The sequence below is a fragment of the Clarias gariepinus genome, chromosome 17 (assembly GCF_024256425.1).
Source record: "Clarias gariepinus isolate MV-2021 ecotype Netherlands chromosome 17, CGAR_prim_01v2, whole genome shotgun sequence".
NCBI lineage: Eukaryota > Metazoa > Chordata > Actinopteri > Siluriformes > Clariidae > Clarias > Clarias gariepinus.
In genome coordinates this window covers 9,607,057-9,632,191 of record NC_071116.1, presented here as the reverse complement: position 1 = coordinate 9,632,191, position 25,135 = coordinate 9,607,057, and the positions used below count along the sequence as shown (strand labels likewise).

Here is a 25,135-nt window from a genome sequence, read left to right as displayed (position 1 = left end):
TGATCACATAACACTCGCTATCAAAACAAACAAGCGCATGCGTGATACATGATACTCGGTACTCGTAAACCAAGACTTATTCGTTTTCCAAGTCAAAATTTATTAAAAATCTTTGCTCGTCTTGCGGAACACTTGCAAACTGCGTTACTCGCGGTCTGAGGTTTCGCTGTGTTAGAATGCGTATATTGATGTAAACCTGAACTTGCAGCCAGGACTACTCTGATGTGCTATAAATATTATAATAATAATAATTATAATAATAATACTTTATTATTGTGCAGAAGATTATATATGAGTTCTACTTAAAACGTTCCTCAAGAGGGACAACTAAAAAACCAGCAGCAAATATATTGCATACCATTTTGCATACTATTACACACCTACTTCACATTTTTGTTTTATAGAACTGTTGTGTAAAAGCAATAACATTGGACCACCTTATACAATGTTATCAGAATACTTGCCAATTCAGTTTGTAATGTGTAAAATTATGCCTAAAAATAATTTACTCCTTTCATATAGGAAGCTGTCCTTTGTTAATAGTTTAGAGCATACCATCTGCAGGATTGTAGAGGAATGGCAACATTTTACCACCTCAAATCGCCACACAAAAGAATCAAGATGGATCACTTAACTGATTAGTCAATAAGAAAATTATTGAAATTAATTCAATCTGTCTGCTAACAAGATCAGCATTATGACATTACATTGCAGTTCTTTCTCTTCCACCAATTGATAAAGGCAATCTGTTTTAGGGTTGTTCATGTGACTGGTCTCATTAGAGCTATATCTTATAAAAGTGTTTGAATGATTATAGTCTTCACGTTAAATAATCAGTGTAACCAGCAGTTCAATTGATTGGATTTTGGAATTGTTTCAAACAGGATCAAGGTCAGAGAAAGATCAAATTTCTAAAATTTTTCTTTAATAGCTCTCTTCCTGTTTGCCATACAGAGATGTTAATTCGAAGTTTATTTACAGGAACTGAATATATGCCTCTGCCACTAAGTGTGTCCTCCATCTGTACGAGATTCTTGTTGGGACAATATCTTAAGAATGAGTGGTTGAATGTATATAGCCTTTTTTGTCTAGTTACAATTTTTGCCGTCAACCTGCCCCTCAGTTTATTTATTTGTGTGTCTGTGCATCTGTCCATCTGCCTAAGATTATTATTAGAACAATATCTGAAGAATGAGTAAATGTTTGCAGGATTTATATGTAATTATTGTAACCAGCAAAGTAACTGGTTAGAATTTTTAGAAGATTGGACATAACGGTATTTCTGGCATATTTATTTAATAACAAGGAAGATATTTATTTAATATATTTATAGATTATATAAATATAAATATATTTAACATATTTATTTAATAACGGGGCCAGGGGTAGCGCAGTGGTTAAGGCATTGGACTACGGTTCGGAAGATCCCAGGTTCAAACCCCACAACCACCAAGTTGCCACTGTTGGGCCCTTGAGCAAGGCCCTTAACCCTCAACTGCTCAGATGTATAATGAGATAAAAAATGTAAGTCGCTCTGGATAAGAGCGTCTGCCAAATGCCTAAATGTAAATGTAAACTTTCCCTTAAATAGAGGCAGTTCTGTTGTTTAACTTCTGGTGAACTTCTTGTTCACAATTGGTGGTTGGGCAATATTTGCAATGCTTTAATTTAGCTCCTGTTCATGATAAATGCATAAGAGAAACATTTTAGAAAAGCCTGCATGTCAGAATTTTGTGAACACACCACATACATAAAACACAATGTACTTCACTTTTTTAGGTTTTGATTCTAAATTGGTTTTAATCTCTCTTTACCAGGCAAATCTCATCTGGCCATAGTCCAGAGGGTAAATAATGAGGGAGAGGGGGACCCTTTCTATGAGGTGCTGGGTCTAGTGACACTGGAAGATGTTATTGAAGAGATAATCAAGTCAGAGATTCTGGATGAGTCGGATCTATACAGTAAGTTGCTTATTTACACTACCGTTCAAAAGTTTGGGGTCACTTACAAATTTCTTTATTTTTGTTTAGTGATTTATTTTCTACATTCTACAACAATACTGGGGATTTCAAAACTATATAATAACACATATGGAATTAGGTAATTATGAAACAAAAACAACAGTTAGTTGTTATTTTAAGACACAGAGGTCAGCCTTTCTGTAATAGTTTTTGCAAAAACAATATTGTCAAGTGCATTTGCAAAATCAGTCAAGCACCATAATGAAACTGGCTCCCATGAAGACCATCCCAGGAGGACGAGACCAAAACCTACCTCTGCTGCAGACGAGAAGTTCATTTAGAGTTATCAGCCTGAAAAATGACTAATTAACAGCACCTCAGATTAGAGGCGTTATGAAGTCTTTACAGAGTATAAGTAGCAGACACATCTCAATATCAACTGTTTAAAGGAGATTAATGCATTTTTGGACGCCTTCAGCATTCCATTAAAATGTAGAAAGAAAGAAAAATCAGGAACGATCATGGAGTTAGAAAGTGACCCCAAACTTTTGTATGGTAGTGTATAGGTATGTATGTATGTATGTATGTATGTATGTGTGTGTGTATATATATATATATATATATATATATATATATATATATATATATATATATATATATATATATATATAGCCACACACGTATATCTTTCTGTTTGATTGGTTTAATGCTTGATGTCATTCTCTCCTAGCTGATAACCGAACCAGAAAGAAGGTGGACCCAAATAAAAACAAAAGGGACTTTTCGGCCTTCAAACACGAAAGTGAATCCAAAGTGAAGATTTCTCCCCAGCTGCTCTTAGCTGCTCATCGGTTCCTGGCGACTGGTGAGCTCAGTGTATCTTCTATTGATTTGATTGTCTACAAATAATTTGCGTACAAAAAATTTTTTCATATTCAATTAATACATAAAACTTTATTTATAATTGTTATATTTATGACTATTAATAATTATTAAATAATAAATAACTTTTAGTGTATATATTTAAAAGTTTTTAGTTTTATCAGTTTTCAATCTAATGAGCAATTTGAAGCTGACGTTAGCAAGAAAAACCTCTTCGAGTTGACATGAAGAAGTAACCTTAATCAGAACCAAAAAGTGAACTCTGAAGGGAAAACATTTTTATTTGGGTGATACTGGATAGGGCAACCTATATTAATTTCTTCTAGCCCCCCGTGCTGAAAGGTTAAAAGAGCCACTATAAGATCGGAAATTAATGTTAGTTAACATAAAGTCAGTTTGGTTGAGTTTACCAATTGTTCCCTGATAAAAACTGTACAAAACCTGTTCATGGCAATCTAGGCCCTAAAACCACTTTGCTGTCAACAAACCAAGAGAACTCCTAAGAGTCGGGGAAGACAACATACGAACACCAGTTCACCAAAAAAAATTTTGCCACTGAATCCCCCAGATCTTATTTAGCCTAGGAGAACTATTCACTACGGGCTATTTATCTAGATTTTGTTTATGGTATACATAATATAATATCTCTAAATAAAATTAATGGTATGCATATTTTTTTCCCAGAGATAAGCCTCTTTGGTCCACAACAGATCTCGGACAAGATTTTGTTGCGAATTCTCAAGCATCCCGATGTCATCCAAGATCTACGGTTCAATGAAAATGACAAGCGCTCACATCAGCACTACCTGTATCAACGTGGCAAGCCTGTTGACTATTTTATTCTCATCTTACAGGTGTAGTCTCAATTTGTTTTCTGTAAATTGCCTCTAATTAACACATCATTCTCTATTCTTTCAATGTAACCTACCATACAGTATTAATTTAATAGTTAATTATAGGTATGAATATGTATGCATAATGTTACTGACTATAGTCTGTAGAAACCAATACGACCATAGTTGAACAGATTCTTATTCAAAGCAGCACAGTAGCATGACATTGGGTCTTTTGCATGTTTGGTGCTGGTATGAGTATATTCTATAGGAGATCTACTGACATAAATGACCACAAACTGTGATGATGCTCAACAGCCATACAATGACATCAAGTGATTTTCGAATGCAGTGGCAAACTGAAGCTGTGGTAACATGCCAGTGGAGAATAATTTGAAACAGTCTCCTAGAGGCAGGGGCTAAAGTTTTTCTGCAAAACCAGAAAAAAGCCCTTTATTAGTGAGGACCAAAGAAGAACCAGGCTGAGGTTTGCAAACCATCACATGAATTCAACCAAGACAACTGGAGTAATGTCATCTTCTCTGATGAGTCCAAGTTTGGCCAATTCCTGGTCGTCTTATGGCTAGATAGGGACCTTGGGGAAAGCCTACAAGCCACATTGTCTTTTCCCACTTGTGAAGCGTAGAGGAGGATCTGTGATTATCTGGGGTGCTTCATGCTCCAACCACACAGCCATGTGAATGACCACCAGATCAAGACCCTGTCATGGCTACCCCAATGTCTAGATCTGAACCTCATTGAAAACCTCTTGAACCTGATCAAGATTAAGATGGATGGTCACAAGCTATCAAACTAAGCTGAGTGACTTGATTTTTGTCCCTGTGTGTGAGAAAGAGAGAGTGAGAATTTTCCTTTAAACGTTCAATGAGGAACTGGAAATGAAACCCAGACTCAACGCAAAAGACAGTCATTAATTATCGACATTCTATTCAGGTGTGAATCCTTTCCCACATACCTGACTTTCCACACACTTCCACTAGCAAAAAGTATTTTTTTCCCCTTCTGATTCAAGCAGATGTTTTGACCCAGTTAAGCTTGAATTGTTTTCACATTTAGGATTTTTGCTCATGAAGGTGTTTGTCATCGTGCTGCTACTTACTTCACTACAGTAATCCTAACATCTACATGTCAGAGAGTTTATAGTTTCCGTGAAAATCAAGCGCGTTGACGTCATCAACTAATTGACTGTTACTAATTTGATTATCGATTTTAATCAACAACTTAATCATTGCATCGTGCGTGTGTGTTTTATTTATATGTCGTATTATATGTGTGTTTGCTCTTATTGTCATTGGAGTGGGAGTCAGGTCGGGTAATTTTTCCAACCCGCGGGTCCCGCTTTTATGAAATTAAACCGCCCCGCACCACTGTATCTATTTTTACAACGCGCCCGCCCCGCACCCGTGACCATTAAATAGATGACCATTAAATGCCATACTAGGGATTGTAATTCAAATGAAAACAGTCTTTATTTTAGCCTGAAAGTGCCTGACGATGTGCCACTATCGTCCTTTTTCTTAGACCCCCCACAAAGCAAAAAATTGAGACTTTGCTTACATATGTTGAAGTAAAATAAGGTTATTAATGTTAGTTTGACTTCTACAACAATAAACAGGTTTAAAGTTAACTGGACTAGCAACCATAAAGGTGCGAGAAAATCTGCCACTGGTCTGTTTTAGTTAAAATACAGATGCTACAAAATTTCACACACATGCTTTCTTATTAATTCCCTTATCTAACACATTTTTTTCTATAAGGTTTGTTCTATGTTTTAATTATATGCTCAAAATTTAACATGCTTTCAAGGAGTTTCTGATGTGCTCACCATATTCTCAGTAATTGCTCGGTAATGCTTTCTCTGAAATACATTTAGTGTGAACTTTACACATAAAAAGTACACATACATACAAACAAGTAAACTTTTTAAAAAGAGACTATATGTTGGTCTTCAAACTGTTGCCACAAAGTTAATAGCAGACATTTCTTTAGAATATCTTTATATATTGTTGCATTACAGTTCCTTTTGCTTGAACTAAGCGTCCCAAACAAATTCCAAATGCTGCCTCTAAACACAAAGTAAGCTTCATTGAGACATGGTTTTCAGATAAAGTAGTTGAAGAACTTGAGTGGCTTTTACTCAGCCCTGATCTCAATTCACTAAACACCTTTGGGAATAGCTGGAATGCTGATTGTGCCTCCGCCCTCCTCATCTGACATCAGTGCCTGACCTCACTAATGCTCTTGAGGCTGAAGGAGCAAATCCCTACAGCCACATTCCAAATTCTAGTGGAAAGTCTTCCCAGAGGTGTGGAGGCTATTTTAACACCAAAAGGTGACTTGACGGCCTTTCCCACATTCCCAAATTTGATCCTGAATCAAGATTTATAGGAAGTTTGTCAGGAAGTTTCTTTCTATTCAGTTTTTTCATGTGTAAAAAAAACAACAATAAAAAAAAAATGATCATAGCAGATCGTAGTATAAGGGCAAATACAATCTCAGACAAACAATATTACTTTTTCACATGGCATGATTTATTTAACAAAATGAAGGGAAAAAAGCATGTCGACATTACTAAGTCCTCCCACGATTCAAAAGCTGGACATTGACCAGGCTGTTTTGAAACTTGAAATTTTTATTCTTTTTATTTTTCAAAAATTATTATATAGATTTGCTGGTGTGCTTTAGACCATTGTTTTGTTGCTCAAATTTGCCTCTATAATAATCTGATATACTGAGGAGTTTATGGTCAACTTGTTGCATGTAAGGTGCCCAGGCCCCGTGGATACAAAACAAGCCAAAATTGCCCCTCAACTGTGGTGCTTGGGAGGCTGGGTATAAAGATTCTTCTGCTGAAATGCTGTTTGGTTTCCCCTAATCTTGGCACTGGCATTAATTCCAAACAACTTCACTTTTGTCCCATCTGTCCATTGGACATTGTTCCAGAAGCCTTGTGGTTTGTTCAGATGCAGTTTTGCGAACCTCACTCGTGCTTGCGTTTTGTTTTTGTTTTTTTGACAAAATATTATTTCCCTCAACAACCCTTCAAAAATGCTACAGCTTGTTCAGTCATCTCTAACTGTGCTGTCATGGACTTTACCTTTAATATGCTGTTGGGTTTAAGATGTATGCTGTATGTATACTCGTGTATTTATTTATTTTTTTAGCATTTCTCTAAACAAGACTGTAGGTATGTGATATATTTCATACGTGTTTCATGACTATTTATAATGGATTGTGCAGTCCCTAATTATGGTAATACAGTGAAACCTCGGATTACGAGTAACACGGTTTACAAGTGTTCCACAAGATAAGCAAAGATATTTATTTTATACAATTTTGACTTGAAAAACAAGCATTTTCTTGGTTTACGAGCACCGAGTATCATGTATCACGCATGCGTTGATTCATTCTTGATTTGATGCCGAGCGTCACGTGATCACAACTAAGCCAGCGTTTTTTTTTCTCTCTTGCGCTGCGGGTAATCATCTCCCCTGCTGGGTCTTAGTGCTCGTCTCTTACTGATATAATCAACATCTGTGTGTGTGTGTGTGTGTGTGTGTGTGTTTTTCTTTCTCTTGCACTGCAGAGTGTGTGTGTTCTGTGTGCACGCGTAATTTGACACACTTTCTCTCTCTCTCGCCTGTACTCTGTGTCAGTGTGTGTTATGTGTGTTATGTGTGTTATGTGTGTGTGTGTGTGTTTCTTTCTCTTGTGCTGCAGAGTGTGTGTGTTATGCATGTGCGCGCGTAATTTGACACCGTGCCGGTTCACTCTCTCTCTCTCTCGCCTTTAATGTGTTTGTGTGTGTGAGAAACAGAGAGAAGGTGCTTCACTCACACGCAACCGGCACGGTGTCAAATTATGTGCGCGCACACACATAACACACACTCAGCAGCACAGGAGAGAGAAAAACACACACAGCGCCTGTGCGCAAAAATGGAAACACTTATCTGTCAGATTTATTTTTACTTTTTTTAAGGTAACGTGCAGGTAATTTTTTTTTTTTTTTTTTTTTTACTTTATATTTTGTGTTAATTATTTTAATGTATTTATTTTTTTGGGCTGTGGAACAAATTATTTTAATTTCCATTATTTCTTATGGGAAAATGTGCTTTGATTTCGAGGTTCCACTGTATTTTTTGTTTTGTTGAAGTTCTTGTAAAACTACTTGAAGGCTTATAAAAACCTCTCGTATATGGGGTGGAGCAAATTTGCTTAAAATATCAGTAATTCTTGAGAACAGGGGGAGAAAACATTTGTAATTTAAACAAAATTTTTGGAACAGCCTCCCAGTTTTAGCATTTTTCTCTACAAGAGTTTGCACACACACAGAAGGCAATCCTCTCTTGCAGGAGAGCAACATATCAGTTATAAACTTTGTATTTTCATGGTATTGACACCAACATGTCTTCTAGTCTGAACCTTTGAAGGTGTTTCGCCATTTTTTTTCCCATGATGTGTCCTGCTTGTCGGTTGTCATTCTTGCATTGTTTATGAAAAACTCATGACTCATTTTTTTTTTTCCACTTTTGTCTTTCTCTCTTGTATTGCTTTATAAGTCAGTCCAGGCTCATGCACTTTATGCTAGATTCAATATTTTTTAAGAGCTTTACCAGAAGATTTTCTAGCTTTGATAACATTATGAAAGAAAAGCGTTCTCTTTATTGAGGGGTTAGTGTTTTTACTTCCCTGTAATATTTTCTCAGTCAGTGTCCAAGGGGAGTTAGGGTCTTTCATTTTGAGCTTTCCTTCCGCACAACATTTACTTTCTCAGCTTGTCCCTCTCTTTAAACTGTCGGCTCCTATGTTGTTCTTCAAAACTGATGTCTAGAGGACTATCTAAAGGTGTATCGAGTTGCCGCTGGCCTTCTTACAGTGCTCTTTTGACTTTTTTTCTGAGACTTTTTCCAAGCCCCTCTTTTATGCTTCTGTTCTTTTTCATTTAACTCACTTTTGAATAGCAACATGTTTTAAGTGGCAACATGTTTCACATTTCCCTCTCCTTTCTCAAGAAAACATCCCACTGTTCAGGGTGTCTATAAATCTTCTCTCTTCTCTTTCTTTGGTACTCCCTATTCCATATCTTTTGCTCTTCTGCTGACAACTTCTCTCATAATTTAAAAATTAATTAGGGTATTCCTATAAATTTATTTTACCTCAAATGTCGTCAATAAGCTCAGGCAATTCATTTAACACCATTTAAATTTTTTTGTGATTACTGTATGGAATGTATTTGGGAGTAATTTTGTTTTTCTTTGATCTGCTAGCTATATCCATATACTGTAAATAAAAGGTTTTGTCTGTACATTGGTCAAAACTAACTTTTTCAATGATATCTTTACGTTTTATGCATTGGAGGATCTGAAACCAGCCTCAGAAAAATTTCTGTCTGTATATCTGTATGTCTACCCGACTCTGTCACAGCATCATGCAAAACTAGCTTGACAGAATTTAATCAGACCTTGCCAGTCAGCCAAAAGTTGAAGTTAAATCTGCACCATAAATAAAAAAAAATGTTTAAGGGATGTTATGAGCAGTTATGTGCCAGACTACCTCACAGCATCCATTGTTTTTTGGGACGAATATAGCGATTCTGCACTCGAAGTAGGTGTGGCTATACGAGTCACTCAGCAGAGCCATCCAGTGATAAGTGATATGTTTACCATAAATACACAGAGTATGTGTAGACACAGAAACGACCGTAATGCCCATACAAAGTGCGGAAATCCTTAGCATGGCTAGACACAGCATGACTTACTCTTTATTAATCTATATCAGGGGTCCAAATCAGTCCTGGAGGGCAGCACAGTTTGTAATTCACCAACCTAAACACACTGAACCTAGTAATTAACAGATTAGTTAAATCAGCTGTGTTTGAGAAGAAGAATCACCAAACTGTGTTGGACACTGGCCCTCCAGGACTGGATTTGAAGATCCCTGATCTAAATTATTCTTTTATATATTTTAATTAGATTTTTAGCTATTTGAAAATATAAACTGGAAAAATACTTGCTCAGATCTAGTGGAGATACTAACAAAAAATTGTAAGTAGAATGAAAAAAAAAAAATATATATATATATATGTTAAGCTGAGTTGATTGAATTTATTAAAATTGATCATGTTCAAAATCTTATTTTTATTAATTAATGGGTTTTACAGATGGGTGCGGGACATGTCCACTCCTGAGCACCAAAATACTAAATAGTACTGTGTGCTCTACTATACTATACAATCACGAAGTCTGTTAGGTACTCTGTAGGTAAATAGTAAAAAGTTCATAGACAGGTTGATGTTTTTGGCATTTTGGATGGAGTTCAGCATGTTTTGTAGTGGAGTCATAGGAAATTACATTGTAGTACATCATACTTTTTCATAGACAATTCCTAGGTGGCTTAAAGGGATGTGACGCCACATAGTCTTACAACCAAGAACTGCCAAGAATTTCACTGGACTCCAGCAAAAATTTTGAATGAGGAAAAAGACCAAACTCAGGAATGGGATAAAAAAAACACGTTATGGGTGTGATGGCCAGCTATCCACAAGTCATTAGCCATATAGTGTATTGCATTTATGGTATTGGTATATCTAATTTATATATAGATGCTTAGAGATCCTAATTACTGAATACTAATGAGTTGCAATCATTCAATGGTAGTAAAAATCATAATCATTATACAATACTACTTAAAACCACACAGTGGCATGAAGTTCTTAATAATCATATTTATAACCTTGTGTAAATTATTGAAACAAAGGACCAACACTAACACTATATGTTTACATATATACCCTTTAGTGGCTAGCAGTCTGTCACAACAGTGCCCTTTGTATCTTCTGTGTCGTCATTCACTTGGTGTAGTGTTGCACAGCAAGGGGTGGTGCAGGGTCCATGACCTATTTGTAGATTTATTCACATGGCCTGCCCTTCACTAATCGATTCCTCTTATGTAACAGAGCAGACGGAAAGTCCTGCTGGCTTTTGCACTGCTTGCAATATTTACTGCACATGACACGCGCACACACATGCGGTATATGTGTGTTTACTTTAATCCTATTTTATTAATAGTACAATCAGCTAAGGAGCTCAAAAAGAAACAGACATTAAATCTTATATGCAGAATTTTTTTTTATCTTCATGCTGTATTGCCAATGACAAAATGTAAAGAACTAACTGTTCTTCCAAATGTTCCATTTGGGGCACAAATCAATAAAACAGCACTTGAACAAAGAATAAGAGTTAGGTGTCTGTACTGTGCTCCTGAGATCACAGAGGCCCAATATGGTCTTAGACCAGGATATGACTTCATGATCCATGTCTGACTCTTTTTGTGGTAGGACAGGACATCCCTAGGAACTTTGGTCAATAGAAAATATGGTTTATTTGCAGTACTATGCCAGCTGTTGGAAAGACAGAGAAGAAAATCTTAACTATCCAACTGAACCGTTAACAAGAGGTTATGGGTAGAGCATTTTGATTTAAAGTAGACATTATGGGTGCTTCAATCAGAGTTTTTGGGGCTGATCTTTAATCGCGGAAACCAGAATCACCCAATCGATTATAAAAATGAATAACCCAACGATACTCTGCAACGAACATTTTTAAATAAACAGACATTAGCAGTGTTGGGTGTTTACAAAGTAACACATTAAAGTAACGCATTAGAGTACTTTGATGTAACGAGTAATCTAATGCGTTAGGTCCCCCATTTAAGTACTCAGGTATTTAGTTAATTTTTCAAAAATGTAATCCGTTATTCACATTTACATTTCATTTTCATTTAGGCATTTTGCAGATGCTCTTATCCAGAGCGACTTCCATTTTTATCTCATTATACATCTGAGCAATTGAGGGCTAAGGGCCTTTCTTAAACGCCCAACAGTGGCAACTTGGTGGTTGTGGAGTTTGAACCTGGGATCTTCCGAACCGTAGTCCAATGCCTTATCCACTGAGCTACCCCTGGCCCCCAATTCAAACAATTTAACCTTTTCTTCCTTTTCTGCAATGGAAAAGTACTTTAACTAGTTACTGTTATGTAAATAATTACTTTTTAAAGACAGTAATTTTGTAATGTAATTAGGTATTTTAAAAAGTAATGTCCACCAACACTGGACATTAGTCACTTTGTATTTCACAAGCCAATTGCCCAATTACTCGTGAAGTAATTAATTATTTCCTCATTACTACTCATTTACTCAATTATTACTCATTAGTAGTAAGCATCAAAAGCAAGCTGCTTTATTTTTATATAGATATATATATATATATATATATATATATATATATATATATATATATATATCACAATTATGCATACTTGCATAGGCAAAGTCTATTCCATTTATCATCCAGAATGCTGAATATTTGCTCACTGTGAGCCTGCTTTAATGGAGTGGTAAGGTAAGTCCAGGCTGCCTTAGCCAGAGCTAGGAACCAGTCTTTATTTCTCTATTCATTATTATTTGTGTGATAATGACTTTAGCATTTTTACTCAAGCTTTTTGAGGGCTCATGCTATAGGTATTGAAGTGAGGGTCGACTTATAAGATTGAGCTGAGCAGGTCATACATAAACTTTGTATATTGCAAATTTGCTAAATTTTAAAGAGACATGGTAATATTACCAGACTGTTACTGTAACTGCATGTTGACGTGACTGCCGATTCAAGGATTTTCAACACAATAGTATCGGTTTAAAAGTTTGAGCAGTTAGCACCACCTGATCTGTAAAATTTAAGTGATTGGCGGCCGATTGATCAATACAAATTGATCTTAGTAGATATCTTGGGTGTTTCAATGTTGAATGTCAATTTCATCTTATATGGTAAATAAATAATATTTAACAACTAATAAATATCCATGTTTAAAACATTAGCATTAAATCAGAATCTAACAAAAGGCGAATGAAATAGAATGGTCATGGTTAAAAAAATTATTAATTAAAAACAGAACCTTTAAAATGGGGCAAGGAGATGCAAAGAAAATTAGGCTTAAGACACTAACACCTTTGTTGCGTGCATGTGTGGTCTGCTGACTGCATATTCACTATTCATGCTGTGATCTGGTTTCTTAATACTAGAATTACTGCTCCAACATCATTCAGGTGGTTTGTGTCATATACTCTGAAAGTAGGCAAGGCTATTTTAATAAAACTCTAGTCAGTTTCATCAACATGGATATACCTTTGTTTAGGGTCCCATACACAAAAAAATTCTGTTTTAAAAAATCTATTTAATGTAACACATTTTATTCTATCTTATTGTTACAATTTTACTTATTTTTCATTTATTTGCATGTGGCATTTTTGTCCATTACTAAAACTCACTTTGATATTAAACTTACTGTATGTGATATTTAAATAATAATAATAATAATAATAATAATAATAATAACAATAATGCATTATTATTATTTAAATGCAATTATATTATTAATACCAATAATCTCATATTTTGTGAAATTTAAGTTATACCCTTTAGCATGTTTTTAAATGATGTGAACTGAATATTTATCAAACATTTAGACACAGTAGATTAACTATATAATCATGTCCATAAATATCTGTAAATCGACCATGCTATTATTTATTATTTTAGATGCCTTCAGAAGTAATATAGACTTAGGGTCACCAATAATCCATTCAAGTATAAACTTTAATTAGGCTGACCTTTAGGTTTAGTAGTGATCGTGCACCTAGACCTAAACTATATCTAAACTCTGTACAGTATGTACAGTATAACTTGATGTAGGTTTTTTTTGCACCATATGAAAATGGCATTATTTGAGATTTTTTTAAATTTATTTATTTCTTGACCATAACAGAGGGACCCAAATAGGTAAAGCCTGATGGGCTTCAAGTAAATACAGTACATTGGGGTGTTTTATTTCTTCTATAATGCAGGCAAAGACAGAAACTAGTTTATTGGATGTTTCACAACTTTAAGTCTAACTAAAAATTATTAAAATGTATGTACACTGCCTGGACAAAAAACCTGAAAGTCTTTAAAATGTGAATGTCTTTTATATGTGCTGGAGAAGACAGTATGTAGTGGTTCGACTCTTCTCATGAATACAAGATGTTTGCCCAAGATTAATGCAACTTTGGGTGGAAAAAAAATGATGTAATGTTGCCTAAGGTTACTGACACAATACCGTGGTGAATGTGTGCCGTAAACAAATCTACAGGTGTTCAATGAAATGAAAATGTGCAACTTTTTTGAAAAAAAGTAATATTTAAATGTAATTGTAAAATTGATTATAATAACTTGTAACAATTACCTGACATAAATGAGTGACTTCTAGTGCACCAAAGAATTTAAACAAGTGCAAATTATCTTGTAAAGTCTTCAATCAAATGTCAATATAAATCTAAAAGTCACGTATTACTTAAAACTACCACTTTTTTCAAATAAAACATGCAAAATTGAGAAATATTAAAAGCTACATGTAATATAACTGAATGTCATTGCTAATACAATTGCAAACAAACTATGCTAGCTCTGCCAACTTCTATTATTATTTTGTCAAATTTTAATGTTGTGTGTACTAATTCAGTACCATGCACAATATTGATGTATTTCAATTAAGCAATTAACATGGGCGAAACCAGTGAACAGCATGCATTAAACAGAAAACATTCATGCACAGAAGCAACTTGTATGAGGCCAAGCTTCACATTATATGTAGCATTTAAATACTACTAATTACTAATTACCCAAATTTATGGATGTTGCTCTATCCATAAACTATTCTGATTAAGCTGTACTTAATAATCTATAAAATGTTATCGAAATTGTCAAAGATCTTGATAAAAAGTCTTATATACTGTACATTGTACACTGTGAGCAATATGTTTAAGGTAGATGAGTTTTTGGACTCAATCAAAAATCTATGTTAGTAAATTGGAAGATATCAGTGATTCTGTAATATTTGACATATTAATTGCTAACGTGCAGTTTTGTCCTCTTAGTCAACCAAAAAATCTTGACACAGTACTGATGTCTTTTTTTCCCCCCTTTTTTCCCCTGTCTTGTTCAGGGTCGGGTGGAAGTGGAGGCAGGCAATGAAAATATGAAGTTTGAGACTGGTCCCTTTTCTTATTATGGAGTCATGGCATTAACCACATCATCCTTGGGTGAGTATTTGTGACATTAACATCTTATTCCTTATTGTTTTGTTTTTTATACTGTAAAAGGAACAGCAAACACTTCTTTTATAGTTCAACTGGTTTGTCAAAACTACAGTATATAAGCTTGTGAAACTTTGCCCTCCATGCAAGAAACATGCTATTGCAAGCCAGGAACAAGATTTCATAATTAAGGTTGCGTGTAACTTGTTCTCAAATGTGAGTTTTATTCTCATGGCTGCAAGTGCATCCAAACCCAAAGTCACTTTCTACCAGTATAGTTTAGTACCAGTGTGGCGATGACATTTGGCCAGAAGACAATCCTCAACACCCCCTTTGAGAAGGATTAGTCACAGGTCATTGATGGAAGGGCTTCCATATTCATGTAAGGTTACCTGAAGGGGAAATATGTGATAAGAAAAAGGTGCAACAGAGATGAGTGCAGGCCTTAAGAAGATTGTCAAGCAAAGCCAATGAGACCTTGGGAGTGCTACATAAGGTACACAAGGACATCTTCAAGAAATGGCCTACAATTGTTGCATTCCTAGTATCAAACGCCTCTTAAATCAGAAACATCAGAAGCATCTTATCTGGGTTAAGAAGAAACAGCTCTGAAACATTCCAGAGTCTAGAGGAAGAGTGGAGATGCAGTCCAGTGTGAAGTTTCTACAGTTGGTGACTATTTGGCATGCTGTCTCATCTGCTGGTTTTGGTCCACTGTTTTTTATCAAGTCTAAAGTTTACCATCTACCAGAAAATTTTGAAGCATTCATGCATTCATCTGTCAGTTAAGCATTATGAACATACCAATTTCCTTTCCCAGCAGGACTTCTGCCTACAGTGCAAAAATGAAAACCACTAACTAGGTTGCATATTAATGTGTTTGATTGGTCAGACAACTTGTCTGACCTGAACCCATAGAGAAACTATAGGGTATTGTCAACAAGAAGACAAGAAAAACCTGACCCAACAATACTGGTGAAATGAAGACTGCTATTAAAGCACCTCAGCTGTCCCACATGCTGATTGCCGCCATGCCCTACCACACAGATACAGTAATTTGTGCTAAAGGAGCCCCATCCAAGTATTGAGTGCATCAATTAATATTTTCAGAAGTTGGACATTTCGCTATCATAAAAACTTTTTTGAATCTCAAATTACAAGTTTTTTTTAAGCTGTCTCTTTTGAATGTCAGTCAAGTATGTATGAGACTTCACTTCAGGTGTTTTATGTGCAGAGCATTTGTCTAAGTGTGTGTCTGAGCATTTGCTTGAGTGTGTTGCTTTTATGTGCACAGCATATGATTTAGATGTTTTTATGTTATCATTTATGTGTTCTGCCTTTTAAGATTCAAGATTCAAAAAACTTTATTAATCTTAGAGGGTAATTGCTTATACTTGGTTACAGTTGCTTACAGTTATATACAGGATGAAAGGAAAAAAATCTATATACAGATATTCTCTTAGTTTCACGCTAAACATAATTCTATATACAGATATTGCACATATGATGAGGAAGAAAAAGAGGTGGCTCAGAGGGCTAAGGCACTGAGTTACTGATCGGAAGATCGGTGGTTCGATTCCCACCTCCACCAGGTTGCCACTGTTGGGCCCTTGAGCAAGGCCCTTAACCCTATCTGCTCTATCATTCTTGCAAAGAAGGAATTTCACTGTAATGTATATGTGAAAAATAAAGGCTTAACTTAAAAAAAAAAAAAAAAAAAGAGGTAGGCCCTAAATGTTATTTTTATCCCTTTAAAATGTTTTTAATAGTTGTTACCATTAGAATTTTTAGCTTTACTCATACAGTATTAAAAATAAATTCCTTAAGACAATAAATTAGATAATTATCATTGAAAAAATGAGCATTTGTTGCCAATTGTAATATATTAATTAGGGCTGTCAATATATTAATGCGTTAATGCATGTGATTAGTCTAGAAATTTTAATTCAGTACCATTTGTTAAATGCGGATAATAAGATGACTGAGGAAAAATCACATAACTTCTGTATGGGAGCATTTTTTGATTGAAACCAGAGTTTGGGCCACATTCAAGGGGAAATTATTTTTGCAAGAGTACATCTATGACACTAAAAAGGCTACAAAAGTTAGTTGGCCGAAACTACTCTTATTTTACTTACTAGAGACCACTGGACATCAGTAAGTGCCCATAACTACCTTAGTGTAACAGCACACCTGATTTATGACAAACAGCAACTGCACTCATTCACTCTGGGTGTGTGTAAAAAAATGGAAAAAAAGGCATTTTGCCAAAGCATCACTAGCCAGTTTCTCTAAAATGAAAAGGAGATAACGGACATGATCACCACAATAGGAACGGACACAGTTTTTAATATGATTGGCGCTGAAAGAGTTCACCATTCAAGAGATTTTAATTTAACATTTGTTACGTGGAACTGTAGCAGTAAACAGAACTCAGCAAACTTGAAGGCCTAAAATACAGGGGTTGGACAGTGAAACTGAAACACTGGTCAATTTAGTGTTGAAGGTTTCATGGCTAAATTTGACCAGCCTGGAGGCGTACCACCCAGACTGCCCAGAGTGAAGCATGGGGTTGAAACAGTGATGGTTTGGTCTACAATATCATGGCATACCCTAGGCCCAATACATGTGCTAGATTGGCGCGTCACTGCCAAGGACTAATTAACCATTCTGGAGGACCATGTGCACCCAGTGGTTCAAACATTGTATCCTGAAGGTGGTGCCATGTATCAGGATGATGATAATGAACCAATACACACAGAAAGACTGGTGACAGAGTGGTTTGATGAACATGAAAGTAAAATCGAACATCTCCCATGGCCTGCACAGTCACCAGATCTAAATATTTTTGAGCCACTTCGAGGTGTTTTGGAGGAGCTAGTCAGGAAGCATTTTCCTCCACCAGCATCACGTAGTTACCTGGCCACTATTCTGCAAGAAAAATGGCTCAAAATCCCTCAGGCCACTGTGCAAGCCTTGTATCCGTCATTCCCAAGATGAATTGATGCTGTATTGGCAGCAAAAGGAGGCCCTACACTGTAATAATGAATTATTGTGGTCTAAAAACAGTTTCATTGTCCAACCCCTGTAAATTTATAATAAAATAATACATTTTATATAAAATATTTATTTTAATGTGTTTAAATGCTTGTAGGAAAATAATTATTTAATTCAGTCTAATGCAAGATTGACAGAATATAAAAAAACCCAGTGCTGAAGGTTTTATTTGTGTTGGACCAGTTGTTTAAAGATTTTCTTTATCTCTTCTTCCTGACTCCCTCCCAGCTGTCACTTCCCCTCTGTCCCCCTCTGTGGTGCTGCCTCCACCACGGCGCCTTTCACTTAAGAGGTTTTCTCTGTTCTCGCGCTTTCCAGGTAAACCCCTGCATGCTGCGAGCTAACCCTGGGTGGGAAGGGGGTGTAAAGCATGTAAAGCTCTTTTCAGACATAGGATATATAACATTTGAGGGGTCCACTAAAAAAAGGCCTTTTTGTTATGTAGGCATAACTCACCTTTATGTAAATGTTGCTTACGGTTTCATTCAGACATGCTTTAAGACCATGTGGTACTGTAAAAGCCACAGTACGTATACAACATTTTCCCATCTGGGAAGACTCTATAATACATTGAGTAAGGTTTAACATCACCCAGGAGGTTCCCAAAATTCTTCATTAGTAGTACTGAAAACCAGCTCACTCTGATAATTAATTAATTAATTAATTAATTAATTAATCGGTCAGTCACTTTAACATCGTACTCATGTGCATGATGGAGGGTGAATGATCCATGTAGTTTGAGGGTGATCAATAAAAGTTACTAGTGTTGACATAGAATGATTACTGGGTCTTTATTAATGGATTGAGCACATTCAGACATGAATCCAACCCCTCAGATTTCAGTAAAAGTTATGAAAAGAAGCACTTGTCTGAAAAGCGCTTAACATGGAAACTAGGGGTGGGGCAGTCGTGCTGGGCTAACAAAGAAAGTTAGTTTTCCCTAGGTCATCCTCCATTGAGCCCTTGTTCAGCAAGTACATCAGACATATTCAGATATGTATCAAGGTTACAGTAATTGTACAGTAAATCTAAAAATTCCTTCAGGAACAGTAAAGTATCTATCCATTTACAGTATATGTGTGTGTACTGTGTATACTGTGTGTGTGTAGTGTGTACTGTATGTATGTGTGTTTGTATATATATAAATGGGTGTGGTTGAGAAAGGCTTTTAAATTTTGACATTTTGACTTTCATCTGTATCACAAGCAAATGTAAAGCTACAGTCTACTTTTATTTTAAAATCTGGTTACCCATGTCCTACGGGTAGGAAGGGTTATTGCTACTTGAATGCTGTTCTCTTGGTTTACTGATGGAACTTTTGCCTCATGGGTAATTTTGCACCTGTTGTTTTAGACCATTTGAACATTATGGTATATACTGTATCCAAAAATATGATAATGTTGACTGTAAGGAACCCACACTTAGCAAGGTAGAACTTGCATGAAGGTAAAACCTAGCATGATGTCTTAAGGCAAATGTATGAAGTAAATAACCCAAACTAAATTTAAATATTTTAATCACATAAGATCACTGCCGTGCAATAAAAAAAAAGGGAAGGTTACCAAGTAATTTTGTTTGATTGCCTTCAGCTTTTATTACGGTACACCAGGTGGTGGATCTATTATCTGTGAAAATGGTTGCTAATGCTTCAAGAATTCAAAGTTCACAGTTTCATTCAGTACATTCAGGTCATTGACTGACTTTATTTTATTGCCATATAACATTTCTGAGCCTAGATCTGACTATCTAATGCAAACCCAGTCATGACACTGCCTCTAGAGGCTTGTACTGTACAGTGGGCATTATGCATGCTGGGTGCATCACTTCATGCACTTAATTTAAATAAGCTCCCATCACAGTCATTCAGTGATTCTTTTCTGACCAAATTTTTTTCATGGCGCACCACTATCATTCCAAGGTTTAAATATCTATTGGAGAGTTCTTAACCCAATTCTATTCATTTAAAGTTTTCTTTTTTTTTTGACGCAGGATAATAAAATAATTTGACCTTTATGAAATGTTTGACTATTTTCTGGGGGCCAGGCAGTGTATGTTTACGCATTATTGTTAAGATGTGACTTGCTGGACTTGTTGACTTAAGGACTGATCACTATTGAATAATAAAACATTACACAGTTTTTTCTTTCCTAATCACATGCTCAGCCACACCTTACCCCTCCACACCTTACACCAAAATTGATGGTGTCAAGTCAAACCCAATTGTAAACCTATACCATGTCATTCCTCTCATGATTAGTCAAATCAGTAAAGTGTTTTCCTATGGAATTCAGTATGGCTGTAAAAAAAATTATGGCACATTCAACATATTCTCAAATTTTAACTCGTACAGGAAAAAAAGTGGCTAAAACATTTTTTGTCACTATTTTTGTCTGCTTTCTAACTGTTCCTGTTGCTTTGGTCATGACTGATTTTGTATGATATCTTGTGTGTGGCCAAAAAAATGGCACTGCAGTAGCAATGTAGGTAATAACAGTTACTAACAGACCTCTAGAGGGAGCCAGTGGATTAACCTATAGCTGTCACTATAATGATGTCACCATAATCACACGGCAGTGAAGATGATGTAGCTAAGTTGAGCTGATCATCATAAGCATGTGCCACTGATTTGTCTCAGTAATGTCATATCATCATCCAATCATTGTTTCCTGATTTTTTTTTTATGTTGTTTGGTGTGTCCTTTTTTAACTTGTGTTTGAGATTGATGTGTGAATATTATTTACCACCTTATACACGTGTAAAAGAGTGTGGCAGTAAAATCTTTTGGAAATTCTCAAGCTTTTTATCTCAACTGACTTAGCTTTCTCTGGCTGTTTCAGAGTTTCGTTCTCCTTCACACCTTAGTGGTCTAAATCGCTCTGCTTCCTTGAGCTGCACAGAGAGAGTGGACTCACTGTCGACCAGTGGTAGCAACTTGCAGCTCAACAGCACCTCTACATCCCAGTACGTCCCAGACTTCAATGTGCGTGCCCTCTGCGACTTGCAGTTTGTTAAGGTATGAGTAATTTTACTCTAAGAAGTGGTAAATTGACTTCCATAATCTGTGGGAGCTAAGGATTTAGCTTTTCTCATTTATAGTTTCAAGTGTGATCCATCCTCAACCATTAATAAAATTACTCTTATAAAAAAGGAAAGCAAGCCAAGGGGGATGAGAGAGACACAAAGCACAAAATTTAGGATTTTGAAGGATTGCATGATGAAAGCTGTTTTTATGTACAGACATCTGAATCTGATGTAACATACATTTCATAAATTATTAGAACCTCAAAAGGCTGGCCAGTGTACATATCTTTTGTAAATGCATATAAGAGGTGATTCGTTCATAATCTGAGAATTACGGATTGTCCTAGACTAAATTTGGTGACTAGGGTTGGGTATTGTTTGGGTTTTTTAATGATATTGGTGCCAAATCGATACTTTTAAAATGGCATCAGTGCCTAAATGGTGCCTGACCCAATAATTATTTTTGAATAATGTGGATAACATTAAAGAATGACTTTTTATCAGATGAAATATTTAAAATAAACAATTTATTCAAAGTTTTAAATATGCATAAATACAAGTACTGTATATTGTATATACAACAAATTTACGTTCTACCTAACCCAAGTACAATAATTAAACAAACAAGCTTTAAATTTCAGCAATTCTTTAGCAGAAATATAACCTTATTTGTATCTGGCGAAATACGACACGTTTTCTATGGTTGGTCTGCCAGGGACACCCACTGCCAGCTGAACCGCAATCTATTAAACACTGTGCAACCCTCTGTTTTTGACTTCATTTTTGACCACGTGTCCTCAAATGTTTCATTAGGTTTGATATTTCCCACTTTACACGCAATTGCTGAAAGATGTTTGTTGCATGTCTCGCTGTCGTAATCCCTTGCTGTGAAATACAGCCACACACTAGCTTAAAGCATTTTAATTTAAGTGTTTAGCTTAACTAGCTTAAGCTATTGGCTGCCATCAGAGCGAGTGGTCTTATTTCCCAGAGTTGTGCTTTTAAGTCGGAATGTGGAAATAACACGAACACTCATGTTCCTGGAAAAAAAATGTTAGATTTATGTTGTTAGAGCTTTCCGATTTGTGTTCACTTGTATTTTTTCAGTCTGGAAAAAAATTTCACATACGGTGAAGGTGGTGATGCATTAAACTGACACCAAAGTAAGGCACTGAAATCTGCATTCTGATTTAATAAACCCTCCAGACTAACTGTGCATTCCTCTTGTACAATAAAGAAAAAACATTTAGATTTACTTGTCAGTTGGAGAACTGGTAACCAGAAGAGTTAGGACAGTGATATGTTTCTGAAGCCTATATGATTTTTTTTTTTTTAAATAGAGCATATTGGAGCAAAAGGTTTATATACAATATTTTTTCCACTCCCCTACTTCATTTTCTCCACATCTTGTAAAGCCATGATTTCTTCTGAGTCATGAGAGAAGAAGAATAAATTTTGATTTATCTTTCTTCTTTTCCATTTTTCCCAGGTCACCCGTGCTCAGTACCAAAAGGGCCTTTTGGCCTCCAAACTGGACAGCACACCACAGTCCCCACAGAGCAATCACATTCAGTTTGACAGCATGCTTGCACCATCCCTGACTCCACCCAATTCTTCAATGACCTGCAGCGCAGCAGCCGTAGCACTCAGAGAGGAAACAAACACGACTACAACGCTGCTTAATGACAGGAATAGCCTGAATAGTCAACGCGCTGCCCAACCACAGTCCTACTCTAACTCCAACTTAAATCTCAACACCAGTACTAACTCTAGCCCTCACTCACGATCCAACAACCACCCTCAGCCACAGACTTGTACACCTCACCTGAACATCCACAACATCTCTCACAGCCACGCACAAACAGAAAGCACGATCTGACAAAGCGCATGGGGGGCCATGGTTGGTGCAAGGCTCCAGAGAGGACCGAACTTATCCACAAAAATTTGTATGTGTACATGGCAATTTACAAACTATATGCAATGTAACACAGAAGCACTTATATGGATGAACTTTGAAGTGGGCTTTGTATCTTCCTCAGGCCTTTCCTGCATGCAGTCTTTTTTCTCCAATGGCCAGTTATTTCAGTGAAATCTAGAATGGATTCATCTATAGCAAAGCACAAGAGAGGTCCTGCAGGTGTAGTTTAAGATTTAGAAATTTCATTACTAGATCATAAGAAACATTGGTGGGATTCTTAATAGAACTTTGTTGTTTATGTTGTGAGCCCAGACATTGCATGGTGAAAACATATGCACACCTCCTTTTTTTTTTTTTTTTTTTTTTTTTTAAGATATTTTTGAAAGTGTTTTTGTAGCATGCAATGACAAAAATGTCACTGAGACACTTGGGCATTTTGGAATGACATAACTGTGTAACATTTATATAAGAAATGATTGCACTTTTTATAACCTTTAGGAATCCTTACCAAACTCTTTGTATGTCATTTTTTTTTCTGTTTTGAATAGTGAGAGCATCAGCTTTACCAGTTAGTCATCGGTTTATCAGGTCTATGGTGGACTTGGTACTTTCTAAGGAAAATAGAATCGCACTTGTCATGCCACAGTTTATCCTGAATAGGTCAAATTTAGTTATGCAAATCATTTCAAATATTCTAAATATTTAATACTTTATTTATTGAATGACTTTCAGTCCTGAAGCAGTGTAGAGATATGTAACAGAACCAACCACAGCCTATTGCAGGTAAAAAATAGAATATAGATATTAGTAAATTATAAAATATTTATTTGTGTCTAAATTAATGTTTGTGTGTGTATAATTTCCCCTAATGCTTTATTAAAAATCAGTTTATCAGGGCACAGCTGTATTTAGTCCATTTGAGGGGATAAACCTGACCAAAATTGTCCAGTACCAAAGCATAGGATTCCAATTATATCTATGTACCAGTAACAAGTTCAGCGAACAGGTTATAAGTCATAGTGTGAACTTTGCTCTAACATTTGTGCATCATAACACTACAGCCCTAGTAAATAGCATAACCTCACTTGTGTTCCACAGAATTACAGTATGGTCAGTTGTTGTGACAATGGGAGAACATTGAAATCCTTATTGCTCATTACTTTAAGAGAGTCTAATAACACATTGTAGGGCATGCATAACAGTCATGTCACTGGGTTGCCCACTGGTTCATACATGTTACTTTAAGTAAATTGAATGTTAGTCTGGTACATCCAAAGGAGCCAAGTCCAGCACTTTTTTGGTAAATAGGTGTTTTTGTGGTGGTGGTGTGTATTTTTAAATATTTTCAGTCAGTTATTTATAAGTGTTTTGATGTCTTTATAAGACATCTGCAAAGCAATAGATAGATAGATTATTGAACGGGTTGGTTATAATTTAATTGCACAAACAGAAAATGGTTTATACTTTACCTCAGTTGATAATTGCACGTGTAGAATAATTTGAACCAAAAAGTGTAATTGAAGGTTTTCATGAGCATATTGGTTATGATAATATCTTATTTTGACTAAAGGTTTAAGGACTCATTTATTTCCACAGAAAAAAAGGGATTGGCCAAAGTTTTTTGCACTTTGACCTGTATCTCTGCTGTTAGAATATTGTTGCACTTTGTGGTCCCTGCGTTGTGGAATGAGATACTCCCGCAGCTCAGAAGAAATGAAATTCCTTTGGGCTAGAGGTCCAACCGGTAATCTGTTTTTAATGTTTGTTGGAACTTTTTGTTAGAGACTGTGGAGGGGATTGTTTTAACTTGCCTTTTTCATTAATGTATCCTCAGCTTTACAGTTTGTCACTCCTGAAGGTTAAAGATTATTATTGAGTGGAGCAGCAGGCTATGGGCACATTTTATCATTGTGCATGGTTTACTTATCAGTCTTTGTAGACATGCATTCTGTGTGCTGATGCATGAAACGGTGAGAAATCAGCACAGTTCCTTTGACCGTTCAAATTTGTAGAAGCATAAGTGTCTCTCATTTGCCTTCTGTGAATTCATCACAGCAGTTTCTTTTTTTTTTTTTTCAGTTTCTTCAACAGCGTCTGTATGGTATTGTGACCTCTCCGCGCCTTCCCTTTTTTTTTTTTGCAGAGCAAAGGCATTTTCAGAGATTGTACAAAGCAGAGTTCATTATTGTTCATTAATGTCTGCTTTTGTTTTAAATGTACTGTACTTCCACTATTATTTGATTGCTCTGTTTGAAGCATTGTGCACAAAGTGTTTTATAAGGGCTGCTGAAGGGGTTCTCATGAACATGACAATAAA

At 35.9% G+C, this 25,135-nt stretch overlaps 1 protein-coding gene across 2 annotated transcripts in view; it reads left to right on the top strand.

Annotated features, from left to right (window-relative positions):
* LOC128505621 (metal transporter CNNM4-like) overlaps nt 1-25,135 on the top strand; it is a 30,418-nt gene extending 5,283 nt beyond the window's left edge. Inside the window, exons 2-8 of one of the 2 annotated variants that reach the window (XM_053476145.1) lie at nt 1,818-1,961; nt 2,692-2,826; nt 3,528-3,697; nt 14,732-14,828; nt 20,717-20,892; nt 22,390-24,788; nt 24,898-25,135. In XM_053476145.1, coding sequence (XP_053332120.1) covers nt 1,818-1,961; nt 2,692-2,826; nt 3,528-3,697; nt 14,732-14,828; nt 20,717-20,892; nt 22,390-22,779 — 1,112 coding nt within the window. In that variant the 3' untranslated portion in view covers nt 22,780-24,788; nt 24,898-25,135. Of the gene's footprint in view, nt 1-1,817; nt 1,962-2,691; nt 2,827-3,527; nt 3,698-14,731; nt 14,829-20,716; nt 20,893-22,389 lie in introns of both variants that reach the window. The other variant, XM_053476146.1, reaches the window with a different exon arrangement.